The 24,044-nt window shown below is 40.4% G+C and overlaps 1 protein-coding gene across 2 annotated transcripts in view; it reads left to right on the forward strand.

The window, feature by feature from the left end:
* Positions 1-24,044, forward strand: part of LOC138981007 (uro-adherence factor A-like) — a 43,236-nt gene that overhangs the window by 10,462 nt on the left and 8,730 nt on the right. Inside the window, exons 4-5 of one of the 2 annotated variants that reach the window (XM_070353792.1) lie at positions 3,228-3,318; positions 19,255-19,397. In XM_070353792.1, the coding sequence (XP_070209893.1) occupies positions 3,228-3,318; positions 19,255-19,397 (234 nt within the window). The remainder of the gene's footprint in view (positions 1-3,227; positions 3,319-19,254; positions 19,398-24,044) is intronic. The other variant, XR_011460533.1, reaches the window with a different exon arrangement.

Raw genomic sequence — 24,044 nt, forward strand, 5'->3', positions numbered from 1 at the left:
TGGGTAAATTCTGTGTAAAATTTTCCAATGAAGCAGACGCAGTCGTTCTTCTTTTGTACAATTAACAGCTAACAGCCAGTGTCTTGATTCCAGAACAACATTATGCTTTCTTTGCCAAAAAGAACAGGCGCTCGGAGTTTGTACCTCGAAATTAACCAAAACAGTTCTTATTTCCCTTGGTGTAATATTACCAATACGAGTTTATAACCAACCTTTTGACATAATTCTTCAAATGAAATCATGTCACCGATTTCATTCACGACATCCTTTACATGATAAATATGACATTTAATAAAATCTTTGAAAAAGAGGCATTTATGTTTATATTGTATATTCATGTTGTTCCATATACATTGATTCATCAATGGAACAGGTGTGGCATCATACTTTTCATACAAAATGTGTTTGTTGTCTAGCCAGGTTAACAATACTTGTCTCCAAAAGACCGATCTGCAGTTAACAACGCCAACCAGCTTCTTGGAGGATGCATTAGAGTCAAAACAGGACAAACCATTACCCAAACTTGAAAAAAAATATCTAGGAGTAACAAACCAGTAATTGTCTGTAAAGTTCTGCAGACCAATAGCCCACGACATCATAAATGAGTTGTATATCCACAACATTTATCATATTTAATCCACCATTATCTTTTAATTTACACATAATTGTTCGTTTTACTTTTTCAAACGCCCGTGTATTCCTCGCGCCCCCTAATTGGCGTAGAGGCGCGTCCCCCGGGTGGTGGATGGGGGAGCCTTCTCTACCAACTTCTGAGAGAAGGTCGCATCACTCTCGATGCCGTGAACCTAATTAGGATCTTTTTCTTGTTTCTTCTCTATTTCTGCCTCCCCAAAGTCCTTTTACTTTCCTTTTCTCACCCATAACATTCTTCACTTATTACCCTTGTTAAGTGGTTCTTGTATAGAATATAGTCAATGTTTGTAAAGATTTTAGTCAAGCAGTATGTAAGAAATGTTTAGTCCTTTGTACTGGAAACGTGCATTCTCCCAGTAAGGTCATATATTGTACTACGTTGCAAGCCCCTGGAGCAATTTTTTGATTAGTGCTTTTGTGAACAAGAAACACTTAACAAGTGGCTCTATCCCATCTCCCCCTTTCCCCTATCCCATCTACCCCCTTTCCCTCGTCGCGATATAACCTTCGTGGTTGAAAACGACACCAAATAAAGAAAGAAAGAAAGAAAGAACGCCCGTGTATTTGAATATTTTTTCTTCCAAATAAACCTGAACAAAATGGAATTAATTTGATGTAAAACATGATAAGGCACTGCTAGAGACTGGAAAATATAAACGAACTGAGATATAAGAAAGGTTTTAACAATGCAAATTTTACCTTGTATACTTAAGTTTCTTTTGGACCAATTAAAAATTATTTGTTGCATACGTTGAATTTTCTTAGACCAGTTGTCTTCAATTCATGACGCAGGTATATTGTTTGAAAAAACAATTCCAACGATTTTTACTTTCCGTTTCCATTTAAGAACAAAATATTGGTCAGTACAGTATTTGTTAGACCCAATCCACATGGCTTCAGTTTTATTTACATTCACTTCTAAATTGGAGCGACAGATGATATTCCTTGGCCTAGAATTTCTGAATGATCAACAGGATTCCCTTAGACCATCTACCGTGGGAGTTTTACAAATACAGAGAGAGAGGGGGGAGGAGAGAGAGAGGGAGGTAGGAAGGAGGGGGGGGAGGAAAAGAGAGAGCGAGTCAGTAACATATGCAGCAAACTTGTACATCCACGATAGCTGAAATAGGGAAGGACATTCCCTATTACGTACTCCGTGGACAGATAAAGCTGAAATAGGGAAGGACATTCCCTATTACGTACTCCGTGGACAGATAAAGCTGAAATAGGGAAGGACATTCCCTATTACGTACTCCGTGGACAGATAAAGCTGAAATAGGGAAGGACATTCCCTATTACGTACTCCGTGGACAGATAAAGCTGAAATAGGGAAGGACATTCCCTATCACGTACTCCGTGGACAGATAAAGCTGAAATAGGGAAGGACATTCCCTATTACGTACTCCGTGGACAGATAAAGCTGAAATAGGGAAGGACATTCCCTATTACGCACTCCGTGAACAGATAAAGCCAGATTAACGTTCGTTCCAAACATCAATGAAAGAGACTCTACACACACACATACACGCACACACACACACAAACACACACACACACACACACACACACACACAAACACACGCACACACACAAAGAGGTCTGGTACCACATCTGCAGTACGTAACGAATACATCAGCCCTCCGAACGACGTGTGTAATTGCTTGTTGCAGAAGAGCACTCCATGCTGTTCGTGAAGGCCAAGTCATCACAGAACCGGGATGACGTGTGTAATTGTTTGTTACAGAAGAGCACTCCATGCTGTTCGTGAAGGCCAAGTCATCACAGAACCGGGATGACGTGTGTAATTGTTTGTTACAGAAGAGCACTCCATGCTGTTCGTGAAGGCCAAGTCATCACAGAACCGGGATGACGTGTGTAATTGCTTGTTACAGAAGAGCACTCCATGCTGTTCGTGAAGGCCAAGTCATCACAGAACCGGGATGACGTGTGTAATTGCTTGTTACAGAAGAGCACTCCATGCTGTTCGTGAAGGCCAAGTCATCACAGAACCGGGATGACGACGTGTGTAATTGCTTGTTGCAGAAGAGCACTCCATGCTGTTCGTGAAGGCCAAGTCATCACAGAACCGGGATGACGACGTGTGTAATTGCTTGTTGCAGAAGAGCACTCCATGCTGTTCGTGAAGGCCAAGTCATCACAGAACCGGGATGACGACGTGTGTAATTGCTTGTTGCAGAAGAGCACTCCATGCTGTTCGTGAAGGCCAAGTCATCACAGAACCGGGATGACGACGTGTGTAATTGCTTGTTGCAGAAGAGCACTCCATGCTGTTCGTGAAGGCCAAGTCATCACAGAACGGGGATGACGTGTGTAATTGCTTGTTGCAGAAGAGCACTCCATGCTGTTCGTGAAGGCCAAGTCATCACAGAACCGGGATGACGTGTGTAATTGCTTGTTACAGAAGAGCACTCCATGCTGTTCGTGAAGGCCAAGTCATCACAGAACCGGGATGACGTGTGTAATTGCTTGTTACAGAAGAGCACTCCATGCTGTTCGTGAAGGCCAAGTCATCACAGAACCGGGATGACGACGTGTGTAATTGCTTGTTGCAGAAGAGCACTCCATGCTGTTCGTGAAGGCCAAGTCATCACAGAACCGGGATGAGGACACACTAAGCATCGCCTCTACCTACTCCACTTCAAGGTGACACAAACAATTAGAAATTGACAGTGAAAAGGCTCTACTAGGCTGTCAAATACATTGAAAAATGTCATCCACATTATTATCCTGATAAATGTCAAGGTCTCTTCAAGATAACACATTTTCAATTAAAATCGATTTAAACAAAACTTTTGAGGCAAAAGAAAAATGGGTACTTTTTTTTTTGGACCACCCTGTTTATGTGTACATCGACGATTAAGGACATTCCCAGTTGGATATGGGCACTGCTGTTTGGTACGTACTGCGTTTTGCACCAGCATAGAAAACGATGACTTAAATGTGATGATTGAATTTTGAAATTGTAGACACATTGTTGTTGTAATCAAATAACCAAAATGACGTTGGTTACAAGGAAACGAATCGCCAATGCGATGGATATCGATACATATATATATCACACATTCCGAGTGAGAAAAAAAGACTATGAATTCCCACGTATGTGCATTGTCTTGCAGCATTTTTTCAAATTTTTATTTTTTAATTTCTTTTTAACATTTTCAGCTTTTATTTCACAGAAGAGAGCCAAACAACAGCAAATATACCAATATTGTTCCAAGAAAACATCATCACCCTGGAAAAATACGACAATGCTGTGAAAACTATATTTTCACTACGCCTGCACAGTCTAGCGAATCAGTGCAACGAAATGGTCACGACAGTGGTACCTGTGACGAAAGGACACACCCCTCGCGCCCCCTAATTGGCGTAAAGGCGCGTCCCCCGGGTGGTGGATGGGGGAGCCTTCTCTACTAACTTCTGAGAGAAGGTCGCATCACTCTCGATGCCGTGAACCTAATTAGGATATTTTTCTTGTCTCTTCTTTATTTCTGCCTCCCCAAAGCCCTTTCACTTACCTTTTCTAACCTATAAAATTCTCCACCTTTTTTCCCCCAAAATATGGTGAATTCCGAGTTTGTTATGTGTGACCAGGGGATGAGTGGCTGACGCCTTAATGCTCAGGGCGTATCTTGTATACATTTGATGGCTTCAAGTAGGAAAAAAGAAAGTGTTTTGGCTAGGTTACACACTGGTCACACTTATATAACACATGTTCACCTGCTTAAAAGAGAAGAGGCACCATGGTGCCACGCCTGTGATAATAGTTTTACTCAATCAATCAATATGAGGCTTATATCGCGCGTATTCCGTGGGTACAGTTCTAAGCGCAGGGATTTTTTTTATTTTTTTTTAAAGCAATTTATATTGCGCACATATTTAAGGCGCAGGGATTTATTTATGCCGTGTGAGATCGATTTTTGACTCACATGCGAAGCAAAAGTGAGTCTATGTACTCACCCGAGTCGTCCGTCCGTCCGTCCAGACGTCCGGACGTCCGGACGTCCGGACGTCCGGAAAACTTTAACGTTGGATATTTCTTGGATACTATTCAGTCTATCAGTACCAAATTTGGCAAGATGGTGTATGATGACAAGGCCCCAAAAAACATACATAGCATCTTGACCTTGCTTCAAGGTCAAGGTCGCAGGGGCCATAAATGTTGCCTAAAAACAGCTATTTTTCACATTTTTCCCATTTTCTCTGAAGTTTTTGAGATTGAATACCTCACCTACATATGATATATAGGGCAAAGTAAGCCCCATCTTTTGATACCAGTTTGGTTTACCTTGCTTCAAGGTCAAGGTCACAGGAGCTCTTCAAAGTTGGATTGTATACATATTTTGAAGTGACCTTGACCCTGAACTATGGAAGATAACTGTTTCAAACTTAAAAATTATGTGGGGCACATGTTATGCTTTCATCATGAGACACATTTGGTCACATATGATCAAGGTCAAGGTCACTTTGACCCTTATGAAATGTGACCAAAATAAGGTAGTGAACCACTAAAAGTGACCATATCTCATGGTAGAAAGAGCCAATAAGCACCATTGTACTTCCTATGTCTTGAATTAACAGCTTTGTGTTGCATGACCTTGGATGACCTTGACCTTGGGTCAAGGTCACATGTATTTTGGTAGGAAAAATGTGTAAAGCAGTTCTTAGTGTATGATGTCATTGCTAGGTTTAGTTACCCTAAAGGTCGAGGTCAAGCATGTGAGTCGTATGGGCTTTGCCCTTCTTGTTTTTTACACAATACATCACGCATTCACATCGGCCAGCAGATCGCAGCCATTTCGGCGCATATCCTATTTTTCACGGCCTATTATTCCAAGTCACACGGGTATTTTGGTGGACATTTTTATCTATGCCTATACAATTTTGCCAGGAAAGACCCTTTTGTCAATCGTGGGATCTTTAACGTGCACACTCCAATGAAGTGTACACGAAAGGACCTCGGTTTTTCGTCTCATCCGAAAGACTAGCACTTGAACCCACCACCTAGGTTGGAAAAGGGGTGAGAAAATTGCTAACGCCCTGACCCAGGGTCGAACTCGCAACCTCTCGCTTCCGAGCACAAGTGCGTTACTACTCGGCCACCCAGTCCACGCGTTTGCACATCCATGATTAAAACATGCTTCATGCGCGTCCGTCACACCGTTAATTAAGTTTACCTATATGTAACCGAGTGCCAATTTACTTTACTCTTTCTTACCGAGCTCAAACACTCAAGCAAACGACACAAGTTATATTAACACGTTCTTTTATTCCAAAAGATGAAAAGGGGAATGTGTGGGATAACGGGGGTTTACTTTCAAATACAAAACTTTCTATGTATTACTATAGGACTAAACAACTCCAAAAAAACAACGCTCTCAACTCTTCACTCTAAAACTACATTCTAAATTCTCCCTCTAAAGCTACCCTTTAAAAACACACTAAATCTTTCCCCCAAACTACACTCTACTCTAAATCCTCACTCTCAACTTTAAGGAAAAAAAAACCACAATGAGACTCTAATCTAAAACAAACGTAAAAAAAAAAACCTAAAAACAATTGGGGAGTTATCGTCCCTGGCGCTGAAGTCAGTCGCCTATCGCGGAGTCTCCGCCTTTTTCGGTTTTTCTGGAGTTCTAGGGGATTGCAGGTTCCTGACCTTTGGATTACGCCTAGCTGAGACTCGTGTGCAAGTGTAGGTACTAATCTGCATTTGTTTTTTTGCTCCTTGGAGTGATTTTATAGATAAGTGTGTGTGTCTATGTGGTGTAGTTGTATTCAAAATGGCTGCCGCCCTGACCGCGTCAGTCGAACCCGTTTTTGTGAAAAGGCGCGAGCTGCCTCAGGCAGGTGGTGACAGATATGACACTCTTGAGTTGTGTCTGGCGGCCGAGCGAGTCAGTGGTAGTGGAACAATACTGGGCGCCCAGGAAATACGTGGCCTGTGGCGCGTGTACCCGCTCAGCCGGGAAGCAAGAGCAAAGCTTGTAATCGATGGAATCTCACTACGTGGTCATGCCATCAGGGTGTTTAACCAAAACCCATTTATCCTCCGTGGACAGGAGGGCGAAGAAACACCGGCTACCAAGCTATGGATCTCTGACATTCCAATCTCTATTGCTGTACAAGATATAGAGACAGCCCTTGTGAGAATGGGGGCAACTCTCAGATCTGCAATCACATGTGAACGTGTCCGGAACAAAGACGGCAAGTTAACACGATTCTTAACAGGCCGGCGGTTCGTCTGGATGAACGTCCCCGCCAAACCCCTCGACAAACAGGTGCGGATCGGTGTGGCCAGTGCCCGTCTGTACCACAAAGAGCAACCCAAGGTGAGGAGAACCATGGCCTGCACACGCTGCCTCCAGGAGGGGCACTGGACGTCTGATTGCTGTAACGACATCGCATGCAGAGAATGTGGTCAGTCTGGCCACAGGAGAGGCGACCCCGATTGTGATGCCGTCCCCGCTGGGGATCCCCCTCGCACGTCAGATGATGTGGACGTGGCGATCGAGCGCGGCACAGAGGAAACTGCCGGCGACGAAGGCGAACCGGAGGAGTCCCAGTCCCAGTCCCAGGAAGAGAAAGAGAGTGCTTCACTGGCTGATAGCATTCATGATTCATCACAGAAAAAACAGTGTAACAATCCCAAACAAAAACACGCACAAAAACAAGGATTCCTTTCCCGCGGCAGACAAGTCAACACAAACAAACCAGACAAAAACCAAACAAGGCTCATTTTAGAGCCACGCTCGCGGTCGCTGAGTGTGAAAAGGCTAAGGTCACAAACAGGGGATTCCCCTGACAGTGACAATGCGACAGGAAAGCTCCCCAAGTTGACACTGGCTGACACGGGTGTCCGTGATGCACGTGACTGCGCCACACCTGGCAAGGGGTAGGTTTAACTGTGGTTTGTTGATGACAACACGGTGACGGACTGATACTGTCTCTAGGACGATGATCATGCCTGACGATTTAAGTGTGTTCTCACTTAACGTGAGAGGGATTCGATCCCCAAACAAACGGAAACAACTGTTCCAGTTTTTAAGAAGAAGAAAGTTTGATGTAGTATGTTTGCAAGAAACGTATATCACGAAACAGGTAGCTGATGTGTGGAAAAAGGAATGGGGAGGGGATATGATTTATACCGAACGAACATCACACAGTGGTGGTCAAATGATTTTGTTTAAAAAAGGATGTAATTTTGATTATAAAGTAATGGAGACCCATTGTGATAGAATCCAAGGGGTAAATATAATTTGTGAAGGAAAGGATTTGTGGATTTTGAATGCTTATGCGCCAAACGATGTAAACTCCAAATGTGTTTTTTATCAGAAGGTTGTGTCAATTATTAAAGATTCCCGTTTAAGTAACGTCATTTTGTGTGGTGATTTTAATTGTGTTCTTGACAATGAGTTAGACATAGTGAGCGGAGAAAGGCACGCTGAAAGAGCAGTGTCACAACTGAATGAAATGTTTATCGCATGTGATTTGTTTGATGTATGGAGATTATTTAACCCTGGTATTAAAGAATTTTCTTGGTCAAAGAAGAATCCGTTTATTGCTAGGAGAATTGACTATGTATTTACATGTGCAACACTTTTTGATAGAACTACGGAATGTTGTTTATTGTCTGTTCCCTTTTCCGACCACAGAGGCTGTTCTGTGCAACTCAAATTATCTGAGATTGACAGAGGCCCGAGTTACTGGAAATTCAATAATTCTCTCCTCCAGGATAAAGATTTCATTGATGGTATGAATAGAATGATTGAAAATCACGCATACGATTTTATAAACGATACTGATTATCAAACCGTATGGGAACTGTTAAAATGTGAAATAAGAGATTATGCAATGCAGTACGCGCAGAAGAAAAGCGTTGAAAGAAGAAACGGTATTGTTTTGTTGTATGCTGAATTAAATTATTTGGATGCAAGGTTAGCGAATGACCCAGATAACTGTGGAATGCAGTGCGAGCGTGAGAACCTTAAGTTAAAAATAGAATTAGTTGAACAGTGTAAAGCTCGCGCAGCCCAAGTACGCGCCCGTGCGAAGTGGGTAGAACAGGGAGAAAAGAACACAAAGTATTTTCTCAACCTTGAAAAAGCCCGAGCAAATGCGAAGATAATGGACAGTATACAGTGTGAATCTGGAGAAGTGATAACTGACCAGCGTGAAATCTTGAACGCGCAAAAGAATTACTATGCTGATTTGTACAGAAAAAAAAGTAAACGTTGAAAACATGGACGAGAAGGTGGATCAGTTTTTATCTGATGTGACAACATTACAGATTTCAGATTTTCAGAGAAATGAGTGTGAAGGGTTAATAACTGAAAACGAAGCTCTCGCTGCACTTAAACAAATGAAATCTGGGTCGGCCCCTGGGGTTGATGGTATTACTGTAGAATTTTTGAAAGTGTTTTGGACCCGCATCAGAACATTGTTAATTGCGTCTTTTAATGCAAGTTTTGACGATGGAAAATTGTCCTCCACGCAGCGCAAAGCTGTCATTACCCTTATACACAAGGGAAAGGATTTGCCTAAAAATGAATTAAAGAACTGGAGACCCATCTCCCTTACAAACAGCGATTATAAACTGATAGCCAAGTGTTTGGCAAAAAGGTTAGGAAGCGTTATTGGTGATATTGTTCAGAAAGATCAAGTCGGTTACATTAAAGGCAGAAAAGTATCTACAATATTAAGGCTAATTGATGATGTAATCGAACAGTCACACGAGTTAAATCAACCTGGTCTGTTGGTCGCAATTGACTGTGTTCAAGCGTACGATAGTATTTCAAAAGAGTTTATTATTAAAGCCTTTCAAAAATTCGGGTTTGGGCCAGAATTTGTTCAATGGGTGACTGTGTTAATGAACGACACGGTTAGCTCAGTGCAGTATTGTGGATGGTTGTCTGATTTTTTTGATGTGAAAGCCGGGATTCGTCAAGGGTGCCCGTTTTCATGTTTGGCCTTTGTACTAGCCATTGAATTGTTGGCATCAAAAATAAGACAGTGTAGACGTATTAAAGGAATTTCGTTATGGAATAATGCTGATATTGCAACCGTTATTAAAATTGCTCTGTATGCAGACGATATCACCCTTTTTTTAAAGGATGAGATTGATATGTATTATGCACTTGAAATAATGAATGACTTTTCTAGCTTTTCAGGCTTAAGGATACATAAGAGAAAGTCTGAGGCGATGTGGTTGGGTAGTAGGAAACATTGTGATGAAACATTTTATAATTTTGTTTGGAAGAAGAAGTTGAAGATTTTGGGTGTATATTTTTGTAATGATAAGAGTGCTTCTTTGGTAGAAGATAACTGGACTGGAAGAATAAGGAATATTAAGCGATTGATTTGTGCATGGGAGAAGCGAAATTTGAGCATTGTAGGGAAAATATGTATTGTGAAAACGTTTTTAATTTCACAATTTGTGTATATTATGCAAGCGTTTGTATTACCTGACTGTGTTTTGAATGAAGTCAATACCTTATTGTTTAGATATTTGTGGCGAAAAAGAGATTGTAATCGGAAGGCCTTTGAAAAGGTGAAAAGAAGCGTTGTATGTTTTGAAATTGAAAAAGGTGGTTTAAAAATGATCGATATTAGGCAAATGCAAATCTCTTTTTTATTACAATGGGTTTCACAACTTACTACATCAAATGAAAATGATAATTGGAGTTTCACTCCAAAGATGATGTATTTGCGTTTTGGAAAACATTTTGAATGTTTCTTATCGAATGTAAACAGTGCAAGATTTAAAGGGTTAGACCTAGTGAAATCACACTTTTGGAAAGCAGTATTAAAATATTGGCTGGATAATAACCACTACGATCGTGGGACAATCGGGCCGATTTTATTATGGAATAATGCATGCATAACGTATAGTGGCAAAGTTTTATTTTTTGAGAGTTGGATACAACGAGGTGTATTGGTATTAACTGACATTGTACGTTCGGGAGATATATTATCATATCAAGATATATGTGATTTGATTGGATATTCGCCAAACCGCATTCTTGAATATAATGTTGTAAAAGCTGCTGTGTCATTATTTATGAGGAAAAATGCTGTAAATATGACTGATGATGTTTGTATTACCTTACCACTGTTTAACGGCAAAAATGTGTTAAGTGCCAGCGAATACAGGAAAGAGATTATTAATATGAAAACAGATGTACCATGTTCCGGAGGATTTTGGAAGAGAAAGTTTAATGTAGAAATTGATGAACGATCCTGGATAGTTGCCTATCAGTCAACACAAGAGACTAGATTAAGAGTTTTACACTGGAAAATTATGCACAACATTTATCCGACCAACATTCTCCTGTGTAAAATGAAAGTAACGGAAACTAATAAATGTAATTACTGCTGTGATGTAACTGATTTCATTGAACACTTCTTTTTTGAATGCCCGGTTGTATACAAATTCTGGAAGTTTATTGAAGAATTTATTTTTCGTACTTTAGAAATTAAGATTATTTTGAATGTTAGTGATGTTTTATTTGGTATGCATTTTGTAATGGTGAGAAAGGCAACTATGTATAAATTGAACCACATTATCTTAATCGGAAAGATGTGCGTTAGTATATATAAAAAAACAAATTCGTTTTTACCGTTGGAAAGTATTTTTAATAGGCAGTTACAGATAAGAAGCATTTTTGTGTGAGTGTTCGAAGAACAAAACGTTAAAAAAGTTAGCTTGCTGTTCTCGATAAGTTGTATTTAATTCATTGTATGAGATATTGTTAATTGTTGTTATTTATGTGAATAAAATTGTTTGTGAAAAAAAAAAAAAAAAAAAAAAACAATTCTTCAAAAAAAACCAAATCTAAAAAAACTCTAACAAAACCTGACCAAAATCCCTCCACTAAAACTAACTGCTCCCCTCTAACGAAATCTAGTCTACGAAAACCTAACGAAACTAAAACCCAGCTAAAAAAACCCGTCTACTGAACTCAGCTAAAAAACCCGTCTACTGAAACCAGCTAAAAACCCGTCTACTGAAACCCCGTCGCACACTCAGCCATCCTGCAAAGCACAGAATGCACGCCGTAAGCATACATAGACAAATCAACAATTTCAAATACTACAAACTAACTCGTTGAACAACAAAACACATCATTCCTACCAAATAACATGCCTACAATACCGTTCTCTCAAACAACGGTTTTCTAAAGCATTCAACAAACAAAAGTCTTCCCAAACATTCCAACTCACAAAACAATCTACTTGAATTGACATTCAAATAAATCCTTTCCCCAAGCAGCATATTATTCTTCTCACTGCTTACCCATTTACAGAAAGAAAATTGTATTAACCTACCAGCAAAAGAATTCCTCACATCCCAAAGGATTTCAGCCTGTGACAGACATGTCACACAAGGCGTCCAGAAAACACACCACAAAAAATATAGGTTTTCTTCACTCCAAAGTTCCAAGCAAACAGAAAGTTTTAGCGGCCACATCCTGCGCGCCGGCGTCATAAGGTTAATACATATTCGACTCGAGGGGTGTCGGGCACCCCCACTTTCTTTAGTTGGTGTCTAACGTCACCTTCAACTATTCAAATTTACATCGCGGCGGAGGGAAAAAGGGAGATGGAAATAAGCCACCTGTCAATTGTTTCTTGTTCACAAAAACATTAATCACAAAATATACTCCAGAGGTTTGTACCAAAAAAGCGATCGTTTTACCTATGCAAATTTTAGAATCGGCTCTTCCGCGAGACCAATTCAATACAAACGAAACACAGTCTCAGAAACCATAATGGATCCCCGATAGTACAGGTTTGAATCCTCGATAGCACAGAGGTACCACGAGTTCACACGGATGCACAGAAGTGCATGTGTACCGTAACTGTCGTTTCCAATCTCACATATACATTTAAAACAAATGCTTTTTTCAATTTTTACTGACACAAACTGTACCGTATTTGACTGTGATACATAGTTTTACTGTGATACATTTCCTGACTTTGTTTTTTGAAATTGGTTTAATTTAAATTTGTGTAATGTTAAACTTGTGGGGTTCTGATTTGGCCTATATGGTCCGCTGGACCCAAAAGGCAACAGATATCAATCAATCAAAACTCTTGGCACCCTGCAGCATATTTTGGCATCAGAGTTTCTGTCTCTACAGTGCGAATTCACTTTCCAGAAATGTCCCATGTATTTGTCTTGCATAACGTTGTCTCTGAATCTATTTGTGGAAACATTTGGACGGTTCTCATTGCAACTGTTTTCTCACATTATCTTCATCTATCTTTTTACTCAGAATGTATGGGAAAACATGATCCATTTAAAATTCGAATTTTGTTGATGTACCTCTGCCTCTTACTAATTTTTTTTTTAAAGTTTTAACTCTTTCTTTGGTAAAAAGTCACAAGCCCTATCTCGGTGAACAATGGAAAAGTAAATTGTTTCAAAATTGTTTTTAAGCAGTGATTTTTTGGCAACAAGATCGTTAAAATCGTTACCGTTTTCAATAATAATAAGAATTTCTTCACATGCCGGTATCAGATTACAGCCCATGTATTTATACTTTCCAAATAAAACTTTGTAGTTTACTTGATCAGATTACTACTAACCATTGTAAAATTTGAATAAATGTCCGCTCGTTGGAAATTCAAGGATGGAATTACAGCTAAACTGATACTGTACCAACATACGTACGTACAGTATATGTTACAGCAATGCTTTGATTTGGAATATGACACGTGACGGCTTATCCCCTCAAGATTGAGCAATCTTGGGAGCACACGCAAACACCCAACTCATTCCCTCACCATACACCCAAGAAAGATTACAAGTGGAGATAGACGTCACTATGTATAAACAACTAAAGGAACCACATGTAACTTATAAGCTTTATATAATATACACAAATTTATACACATAACATCCACACAATTAACGCATACGCCATACAAATACTACAAAATTGACACACATGAATTCACATAAAATTATTCTGGAATCCAGTCCTAAACACCCCCCCTGTTCTATAGTCTGTTCGACTCCGGCGCTCAACCATGTTGCATCACCCAATCACACGAACACAGACACATACAATAACAGCGACAGGGTACTTAGCTTTTCAGGGATACACAAGTGTCCGTCAAGGCACCCTTGTCGTTTCCCTCCTCAGAATGCCGCAGCTGTTCTGATCCTGACCCACTAGAAAGGTCCCCGACTGCCTAAGCTCGTCGTCCCCAGCTCCATCCTCGCTGAGCTGCCTCCAGATTCCTAGACAAGTAGAGCTGACCAAGCCCTTTCCTCTTGCCGTCTTCTGATGGTCCCGCGTACAATCTGTGTTGGAACCTTCTTGTCGGAGTGACCCCACGTCGCCCAGGTGTAGTGTAGCATAGCTGGCGCTGGACACAGCCAATGATGTAGTAGCTTAAATGTGTGTCAGCGTGCTAGCCGCGCAGCCCGTCGTCGCTCTTCATGCGTCACCGTGAACCGCAGTCACCTTCCGACAGCGTTCCCACTGTCCAGTCTTCACGCCTTACACGTAATCATACGTCTCTCCTCCTTCTCCGTTCCCTCCGGCCAACTGCATATAATAAAACAGCAAATTAATACTGAACGACACCATCCCTAGCTACCTGGCGTGTATTGATGGTTGTGTTAGTGCTCATCGGTAATGCAACCTTTTAGCGCATAATACCGATGGACATCAAGATAGAATATTACACCAGGCAACCATGTATGGAAAAGGATAATTATTTAATGCATTAGCTATAAAACGGGGTTTTACAATATATATTTACTAGTGATACCCGTGCTATGCACGGGATTTTCTTCTTTATAAATTACAGAATTAATTGTGAATAAGCAACAACAAAAACGTGTTAAATGTTCGATGGCATCGTACAAAACAAAATGCCATAAATTTATTGGGAGAAAATAGTGTGCACCGTACAATAACAGTTTTACACATCAGCAAATAGGAAAAAGTAACCCAGTGGTAAATATACAGTTGGTACTGTGAACAATAAAACGCCTATCAAATTTTCATATAATTGGGAAAGGATAAAACAGTCTGAGAATTCAGTCAATGTAACAAAATGATTTTGTCACGCTTCAATTAAAATGCATGCTAGTTAAAATGTATAAAAACAATATGTATCATCAATTATATAATTGGGAAAGAAATCTTGTCGCAGTTCGCCGACAGCTCGAGTCACCCACAATCAAATGTTTGTACGATCGACTGCACTTAAATTAGCGGTTACATTGACATAAGTGAAGTACATAAATGTGCAAAAAAATGTGCCCATATAACAATATTTTTACACATCACCATACATGTCTTGAGCTGTCTTGAGACAGGAAAAAAACAACCAGTGTTAAATGGAACAAAATGTTTACACTTTGGCAAACATGTGAATAAAAAATAGTTAAAATGTGAAGTTGGTTCTGCGAACAACAAAATGTTTACATGTGCATTGTGCACAGAGAAGCAAAATGTTTACAGATCACCATGCATATGTATAAAAAACACACAGACACACACACAACGCTAAATGTGCAAATGAACTGTGTGCACATCGTCATGCACACAATTGGGAGCTGGAGAAAAAAACAGCATTAATGATCGCAATGAAGAACACTATCATAGGTGCACATCAGTGCACCCGTACTTGCAAAAAGTACAGCAAAAGTACAGTTTGTTCACACAAACACACACACACACACAGTAGCAAACTCAAAGGGATTGAGAAAATGCAATCAGGTGCAAAATGAACAAAATATGAATGTAAAACCACACACAACACACTGAACTAAAGTTGCAAAGGTGTGTACAAAGAGAATAAAATAAAATATTTACACATCACCAACTAAGGTTTGAAATGATCTGAATGCAAACATAGTTGCACATCCAGTCACTCTGTGAGGCAAGTACCCTGACTTTGACAACAAAAGCTATCTTTCCAGACCATCATCAACCAATTTTCAGATGTAGAACACATGTAATTGTAAAAAGTACATCAATTGTTTGTTCACACACTGTAGCAGCTAAATTTGGTGTGGGTTGTGGATCATGGTGTTACACATCAGCAAATAGGAATAAAAAAGTAACCCATTGGTAAATATACAGTGGGTTCTGTCGTTAAATTGTGCCCTTTTATGAGATTTCAGTCAATGTGGACAGTCTGAGAATTCAGTCAATGTGACAAAATGATTTTGTCACGCTTCAATTAAGATGCATGCTAGTTAAAATGTGTAAAAACAATATGTAACACCAATCATGTAATTGGGAAAGAAATCTTGTCGCAGTTCGCCGACAGTTCGAGTCACCCACAATGAAGAGTGGACAAAGTTGTCGATGCCTGAACACTAACAGCAACGGAAAAGAGAGTGATGTCCCCCTATCTGTCGCCTTGTCTGCGGAAGAGAATGACGCAGCCCTATGTGAAGAAAAACAATATATAGATTGTACACAGGTGTATGCCGCTTTCGGAGGAAGCATGCTGGGTATTTTCGTGTTTCCATAACCCACCGAACTCTGACATGGATTACAGGATCTTTTTCGTGCGCACTTGGTCTTGTGCTTGCGTGTACATACGGGGGTGTTCGGACACCGAGTAGAGTGCACACAAAGATGACTCTGAGAAATAAACCTGTCAAGTGTGGACAAAGTTGTCGATGCCTGGTCGATGCCTAAACACTAACAGCAGCAGAAGAGAGTGGACATCCCCCTATCTGTCGCCTTGTCTGCGGAAGAGAATGACGTCTTCCTATATGAAGAAAATGAGGAAAAAGAAAATGAGGAAAAAGAATACATAGATTGTACACAGGTGAATGGGTAAATTTGAACTTTAGCGTGTTAAGTTCATAGCTCATAATTCAGAGGCATTAAAGTCTCCAAATTTGTAGAACGTGCACTTGCAATCACCCAAATAAATTAAAAATGCTGAAATTTGTAGAACCTGCATTTGCTATCACCCAAATAAATTAAAAATGCTGAAAATTGTAGAACCTGCATTTGCGATCAATTAAGTGGGATTTACCTGTCAAGTGTGGACAAAGTTGTCGATGCCTGGTCGATACCTGAACACTAACAGCAGCGGAAGAGAGTGGACATCCCCCCCATCTGTCGCCTTGTCTGCGGAAGAGAATGACGTCTTCCTATGTGAAGAAAATGAGGAAAAAGAATATATGGATTGTACACAGGTGTATGGGTAAATTTGAACTTGAGCGTGTTAAATTCATAGCTCATAATTCAGAGGCATTAAAGTCTCCAAATTTGTAGAACGTGCACTTGCAATCACCCAAATAAATTAAAAATGCTGAAATTTGTAGAACCTGCATTTGCTATCAAACCACTTGCCTGCCTTAGGACGGGTATACCCGTCATGCGCTTGTGCGGCCGCAGCGCCTTAAGACGGGTTAACCCGTCTTCTCCGTTCCCGGCGGGATTTTCCAGAAATGCTATGTCACTGCTGACACACAAATAGCAGCCAATGGCCTGGTAGGATACTTGGTCACTGAGTCAGGAATGCACATACGCAAGTTTTGATTGGCAGCGAAAGGGTTAACTGTCAAGTGTGGACAAAGTTGTCGAAAGAATGCAGCGTTGAAAGAGCATAGCAAAATGAAAATGTCGGCTAAGACACGTGGTGAAGCGAACAAATTCTCCATCTCTAATTCCCCCCCCCCCCCCACCCCCCTTCCTCATGTATGGGCTATGCGAAAGAGAATGGCAAAATCACAATGTCGGGTGAGACACGTGGTGAAAACATTCTCCATCTGTAACCCAATTCTTGATGCAGCGTTGAAAGACCCTGGCGTGGTTCTTCAAATAAAGCCTGGACTAAACCCTGTGGCAGAACGGTTTCAGAACACTTTAAGAAGGAGACTGAACGTGCACTTGCAATCACCCAAATCAATTAAAAATGCTGAAATTTGTAGAACCTGCATTTGCTATCAATTAATTGGGATTTACCTGTCAAGTGTGGACAAAGTTATAATTTTTCTTTTACAGGAGTAAGATTTGATTTTGCTATACTCTTACAGAGCGGTAAAACCCATCATTTTTTTTTTTAGAGAATATAGTATAAGCCTGATTGGGTATTTTTGGGGCAAAAATTTATATCTCTCAATTTATGCTGCTGAATTCGAACTGGGATAATTTGGTCAAAATGGCTCTGTATAAGTCTGAAACTGATATCTGGGAGTAATTTTCACTGCATTTGTTTTTAAATTTCATGGGGCGCGGTGTGTAATTTTCGTATTTTTTGGAAGAAATTGGTATTTTTTTAATGAAAATATTACTTGCTTGGTCAAAAACTGGGCATGCAGGTGCTTTTTTATGCTTTTTTTTTCTATAAAGTACCCCTAAACTTCAAAGAAAACTTACAAACATTCAGATTTCATTTTTCGTGCCACCTCTCCCCTTAAGTAAAAATGTTAAAATACAAGAAACAAGAGGCGAAGCCATCAAGGCTCACGTAAGAAATCGACAAACAGTAACACAAACTCAATCACTCCGTCACACATACACTCACACACACACACACACACACACACACACACACACACACACACACACACACACACACACACACACACACACACACACACACACACACACACAGAGAAAGAGCATAGGTGACAGGGGCGGACGAGGGGGGGGGGCACAGGGGGCACGTGCCCCCCCCCCCGAAAAAAAAAAGAAAAAAAAAAGAAAAAGAAGAAAAAAAAGATTTTTTCTATGCTGATTCTATGACAATTTCTAAGTTCAAATGGCACCAGATGGCACCATTTTGCTTCTTTGGGCAAAAAAATTTTCCGGGGGGGCATGCCCCCGGACCCCCCTACCAAATTCGGGCGCTTCGCGCCCATCACATTCACTTTCGATTCAAAGTGCCCCCCCCCCTTACAAAGCAACTGATCCGCCCCTGGGTGAAACTGTGCAAGAAAGCGAGACACTAGATCTAGATCTGTCTGTCTGCATGTAGCCTACTAACAGGGACACGACTGCAAACTAGTCTCGGCCCGCTCAAAATAATAATGACCGAGACTTTCAGTACTTCCTTCGCGTGACGTCTAACCCTCTTACGTCATAATGTGACGTCAATGTAATGTGACGTCTTCAAATGTTAGAGTTTCTACCACAGACATACACACGCACGCACGCACGCACATACGCACGCACGCACGCACGCACAGACAGACAAAGTTACGATCGCATAGGCTACACTTACGTGAGCCAAAAATGCGGTGTCGTCTGTGTACTGAGATTTGTAAAAGGCGTTTTTTTTTATTAAAGAGAGAGAGAGAGAGAGAGAGAGAGAGAGAGAGAGAGAGAGAGAGAGAGAGAGAGAGAGAGAGAGAGAGAGAGAGAGAGAGAGAGAGAGAAATGGAGTCGATGTGGTATAGATCACTTCGTATTGACATCATTAGTTAAACAAAACAAAACAAAACCCACCGCATATGGTGAAGTTTGCCAACACTGTTAAGCCATACCTCTCAGTAATTGGTTTTGTTAGTCCGATACACGACACGCTGCCAAACGTGATGCCAAATCCCCGATTACCAGCATTAACTGACATTATGTATGCTGCATGCAGGACGTGGGACAGACGAAGAAATCGCCATAGACGCCGGGGCGAGAGAAGGACAGATAAACAGAAGACGGGGGAAGACGATCTAAATAAATTGCGTACACCAACGGCTGCTGAAGGCGAACGGACAGATCATGCACAATTCCCGGGTAACTGATTTGTCATTAACCTGTCTTTGTTTAATTTAAATTAAATGTTGTGTTGTCTTGTCTATCTATACTGCTATCTTTTCTTCTGGTCGTCTTGTCTATCTATACTGCTATCTTTTCTTCTGGTCGTCTTGTCTATCTATACTGCTATCTTTACTTCTGGTTGTCTTGTCTATCTATACTGCTATCTTTTCTTCTGGTTGTCTTGTCTATCTATACTGCTATCTTTTCTTCTGGTTGTCTTGTCTATCTATACTGCTATCTTTTCTTCTGGTTGTCTTGTCTATCTATACTGCTATCTTTTCTTCTGGTTGTCTTGTCTATCTATACTGCTATCTTTTCTTCTGGTTGTCTTGTCTATCTATACTGCTATCTTTTCTTCTGGTCGTCTTGTCTATCTATACTGCTATCTTTACTTCTGGTTGTCTTGTCTATCTATACTGCTATCTTTTCTTCTGGTTGTCTTGTCTATCTATACTGCTATCTTTTCTTCTGGTCACTATTGTCTATCTATACTGCTATCTTTACTTCTGGTTGTCTTGTCTATCTATACTGCTATCTTTTCTTCTGGTTGTCTTGTCTATCTATACTGACAGGTTTCACAGTCTTCAGAGTCGGGTATGTCCCTAACTTTGATATCAAATAAAATGTTTCGTTTTGTTGAGTCGTGAATTTTCACTGGTCTGTGTCGAATGTCTTCGGAATTTACATATGAAAAATAAACTTTGATCGAATTTAAGTCAAGTTTGTATTCCCCACCAGCGAAAAAGGTAGGTCGGTCGTGAGAAATGAGACAGACACGATTTCCCTTTTTAGCCACATTGCAATAGACAAAGGCACCAGTACAAAAACACACAAAGAAATCCAGTTAAAAGTACATTAGAAACCAAAGAACAGAGATAGATGAACACACTTAGTTAAAAAAAACAATGAATGTGTTTATGTTTAGTCGATACAATCGCATGTGAAGTAAACGGTCTTTTTTCTAAATGTGTCTGTCTCAAAAACGTTAATTACACATCTGTTCAGTTGGAATGGCTGTTAAAAGGTTTGGACGTAACATGCTTTTAATAAGTAGCAATTTCCATCAAATCACGATATGAAAGGGTTTTGAAAGGCTAACTACGGCTTATTCTACTTGCGCTTGGTCATTTTGTCACTCGGGCAAGGTGTCTGTCTCATTTTTTCTCACGACCGCCCTGCAGACAAATCGTCCGCTATAACCGCCATACACAGCAAATTGTCATGATGCAACCAATTTTACACTTCCTATCCGTTGTCAGGCAGATAATCAACTGGCTGACTAAAGAATTTTTCAGCATGTGTTCATTTCAGAGCACGTTATTTACTGTCTAGTAACTCGGGCAAGGTGTCTGTCTCATTTTTTCTCACGACCGCCCTGCAGACAAAATCGTCTGCTATAACCGCCATACACAGCAAATTGTCATGATTCAACCAATTTTACACTTCCTATCCGTTGTCAGGCAGATGATCAACTGGCTGACTAAAGAATTTTTCGGCATGTGTTTATTTCAGAGCACGTTATTTACTGTCTAGTCACTCGGGCAAGGTGTCTGTCTCATTTTTTCTCACGACCGTCCTGAAGACAAATCGTCTGCTATGACCGCCATACACAGCAAATTGCCATGATGCGACCAATTTTATACTTCCTATCCGTTGTCAGGCAGATGATCAACTGGCTGACTAAAGAATTTTTCGGCATGTGTTTATTTCAGAGCACGTTATTTACTGTCTGTCTCTGAAAACCTTGAATTCTCACGACCGCCCGGCACTTTGACGGTCATTTCTTACCAAATGTTAAGCAGATTCATTTGTAAAATAACAACATTCAGTGACTGTGTCTGATCAACGCCAGTGGTTTTTTTCAATCCTTGAATGCACTGCATTGTGAATGTTGTGGTCAAGTGAGAGTTTTATAGACATTGCCGTACGTTTTTCAACACGTTGATGACGTCAGACAGCAGATTGAAAACGTTCCAACTTGGAAAGAGAGCCAGTCACGATCATATAATCGTAGGGAATCAATAGTTGCTTTGTGTATTAACTTTCAAGTGCTTTTAAAAGTTTGATTTTTATCATTGTTATTGTTGCATATGTGCGTGCGTACGTGCGTGCGCGCCTGTCAGTGTGGAAGAGTGTAGCCTGGTAAGTGTATCCAATTCCGACCGACTTCGGGGATACCTAAATCCGACCGATTTTCCAAGTCACTAATGATGAGGTTCACACGTCATCCCAACAGAAAGAATGCCATTCATACAAGGGCCATTCATGAACGGTTGATGACGCGACTTCACGAACCAATCGTTTCGTCACGAGAGTTAATTGCGTCATCTGCACCGCGGCGCGAAATGTGCCTTCGCCATACGTTTCTTGCAAAGGGGGAGATAATTTGATGAACAGAGTTGTGTTTCTTTTACATGGATGTTAATAAGTGTTTTTGGAAGAATAATGTTATGGTTCTGACTAAATCTCATTGTACTTTTTAATCGAAAAGGGGAAAATCTTATCGGTCGTGATTAGATACCCAGTTTTTGAGAGAGTATTTAAATCCGACAACAACGCAGATAATACAAAACGCTGCACAAAATCCCAGTAAAACCATTCATTGTTTACGTTTATGACTTGAAAAAAGCATATGAACAAGGAAACATATCAGATGATGTATTCTCTAGCTGTGTGTGTGTGTGTGTGTGTGTGTGTGTGTGTGTGTGAGCGTGCGGCCGAGCGTTGCGCGCACGTGTTCGTTTGTGTGTGTGTGTGTGTGTGTGTGTGTGTGTGTGTGTGTGTGTGTGCGTGCGTGCGTGCGTGCGTGTGTGTGTGTGTGTGTAAGCGTGCGCGCGAGCGTTGTGCGCACGTGTTCGTTTGTGTTAGCGTATGTGTGTGTGTGTGTGTGTGTGTGTGTGTGTGTGTGTGTGTGTGTGTGTGTGTGTGTGTGTGTGTGAGTGTTGATGCGTGAGTGTTGATGCGTGCGTACTTGCATGTGTGCGTGCGAGAGGGGTTGGTTTTTTTTTATGTGTGCAGAGTAGTTGTTGTAGAAAATGCAAGACAGTAAGGTTCAGTCTGTAGTGGATATACTGGGACAGCGTCCATGTACTATGCCACAGTTCAGTCTGTAGTGGATATACTGGGACAGCGTCCATGTACTATGCCACAGTTCAGTCTGTGGTGGATATACTGGGACTGCGTCCAGGTACTATGCCACAGTTCAGTCAGTAGTGGATATACTAGGACTGCGTTAAGGTACTCTGCCACAGTCTTTGATGACGTCATTTCCGTTTTTGTGATAGTTGACGCGGACCTGTTAAGTAATTTTTGATTAAGTCGGGACTTTGATATTGCATTTGAGCCAGGTAGCTTGAAAATAAGTGAATTAGTTCGCTCATTAAAATTGTCATCAAAAACGAATATTTCATTACAGATTCAAACACTACTGCATTGTACTTCTTATCTTCTCCTGATTTAAAATATATATATACATATGTTATGTTTACTTTAAAAACGCGTTCAGAATTAAAGAAAACAGGTTGAGTATGCTTCGCGGAGATGAGTGTGATCCGTGACGGTTTTCGGGTATGGTTAGCCGAGACTATCTGAATTTAGTCTCGCCGATCGGACTGTTTTTTTTTTTTTAGTTTATCCTTCAATTTGATGCCTATAGATTGACTACATGTTTTTATATCGCTTTACGCGACTTGTTTTAAATTTCGTCAAGTTATGAAATGTATTATAAAATTTGGTACATAACATTCTAAAAATTGCAAATAACAATAACACTTTTGATTACAGATTCAAAAGTTATTGCATTGTATCCTTTGGATTTCCTGGATCCCAATGTATAAACAGATATATATGTCATGCTTAGTGTGAAAATCTGCTCAAATGAGAAAAATCGCCCGTTTTGTTCATATGCTTCACGGAGGCAACCCGTCTCGGTCTTCTGGTTTCGGCTAGCCAAATCTCACTAGCATTGTTAATGACTCGTCCCTGATTCCAATGTTGATCTTTTAGTTTCAAACCAACTTAATGTTTTATTATCACTTCACATGACTTGTTGTGTATATTTTTTTTCGCTGTCATGATGTCACCATTTAGAGGGTAGGGTTACATTTTCAGGTATTTATTCCCCAAGAATATGCAAAAAAAATTCCAAACTCGTTTTTTTCTATTGGTCAATGATTCTACTTTTTTTTTACAGTGAGAAATGGAGTGCAATTAACATTGTTACTTTTGAAGGTATGCTCATGACGTGCATCACAGCGAAATAGCAGTTCAGAAGAACGGAATTCCCATAATTAGTCCTTATTTGCTGCTTTTTTCACTGAGCTCGGAAATGATATTTTGCTTGCATTGTTATTGCTTAATTTATTAAAGCCTCTGGACAATATTCTTTGAATAAATCGTTACCCAATTCTGTTTACGTCTATCCCTTTGTTTGATAGAGTACTGTAACAAGCTATCACATTATGTCGACAAGAATGCGTCTCCATACAAGTTTTTGTCTTGATTCCATCCAGGAGGATGTCAGGCTTTAATAAAAACACTATTTCAAAGATCTCTGTCAAGATTGATTTTGTTGAAAAAAAAGGAAGTCTGTGATTGAAGATTGTGAAACCTGCCTACTGCTAT

The sequence above is a fragment of the Littorina saxatilis genome, linkage group LG12 (assembly GCF_037325665.1).
Source record: "Littorina saxatilis isolate snail1 linkage group LG12, US_GU_Lsax_2.0, whole genome shotgun sequence".
Taxonomy (NCBI): domain Eukaryota; kingdom Metazoa; phylum Mollusca; class Gastropoda; order Littorinimorpha; family Littorinidae; genus Littorina; species Littorina saxatilis.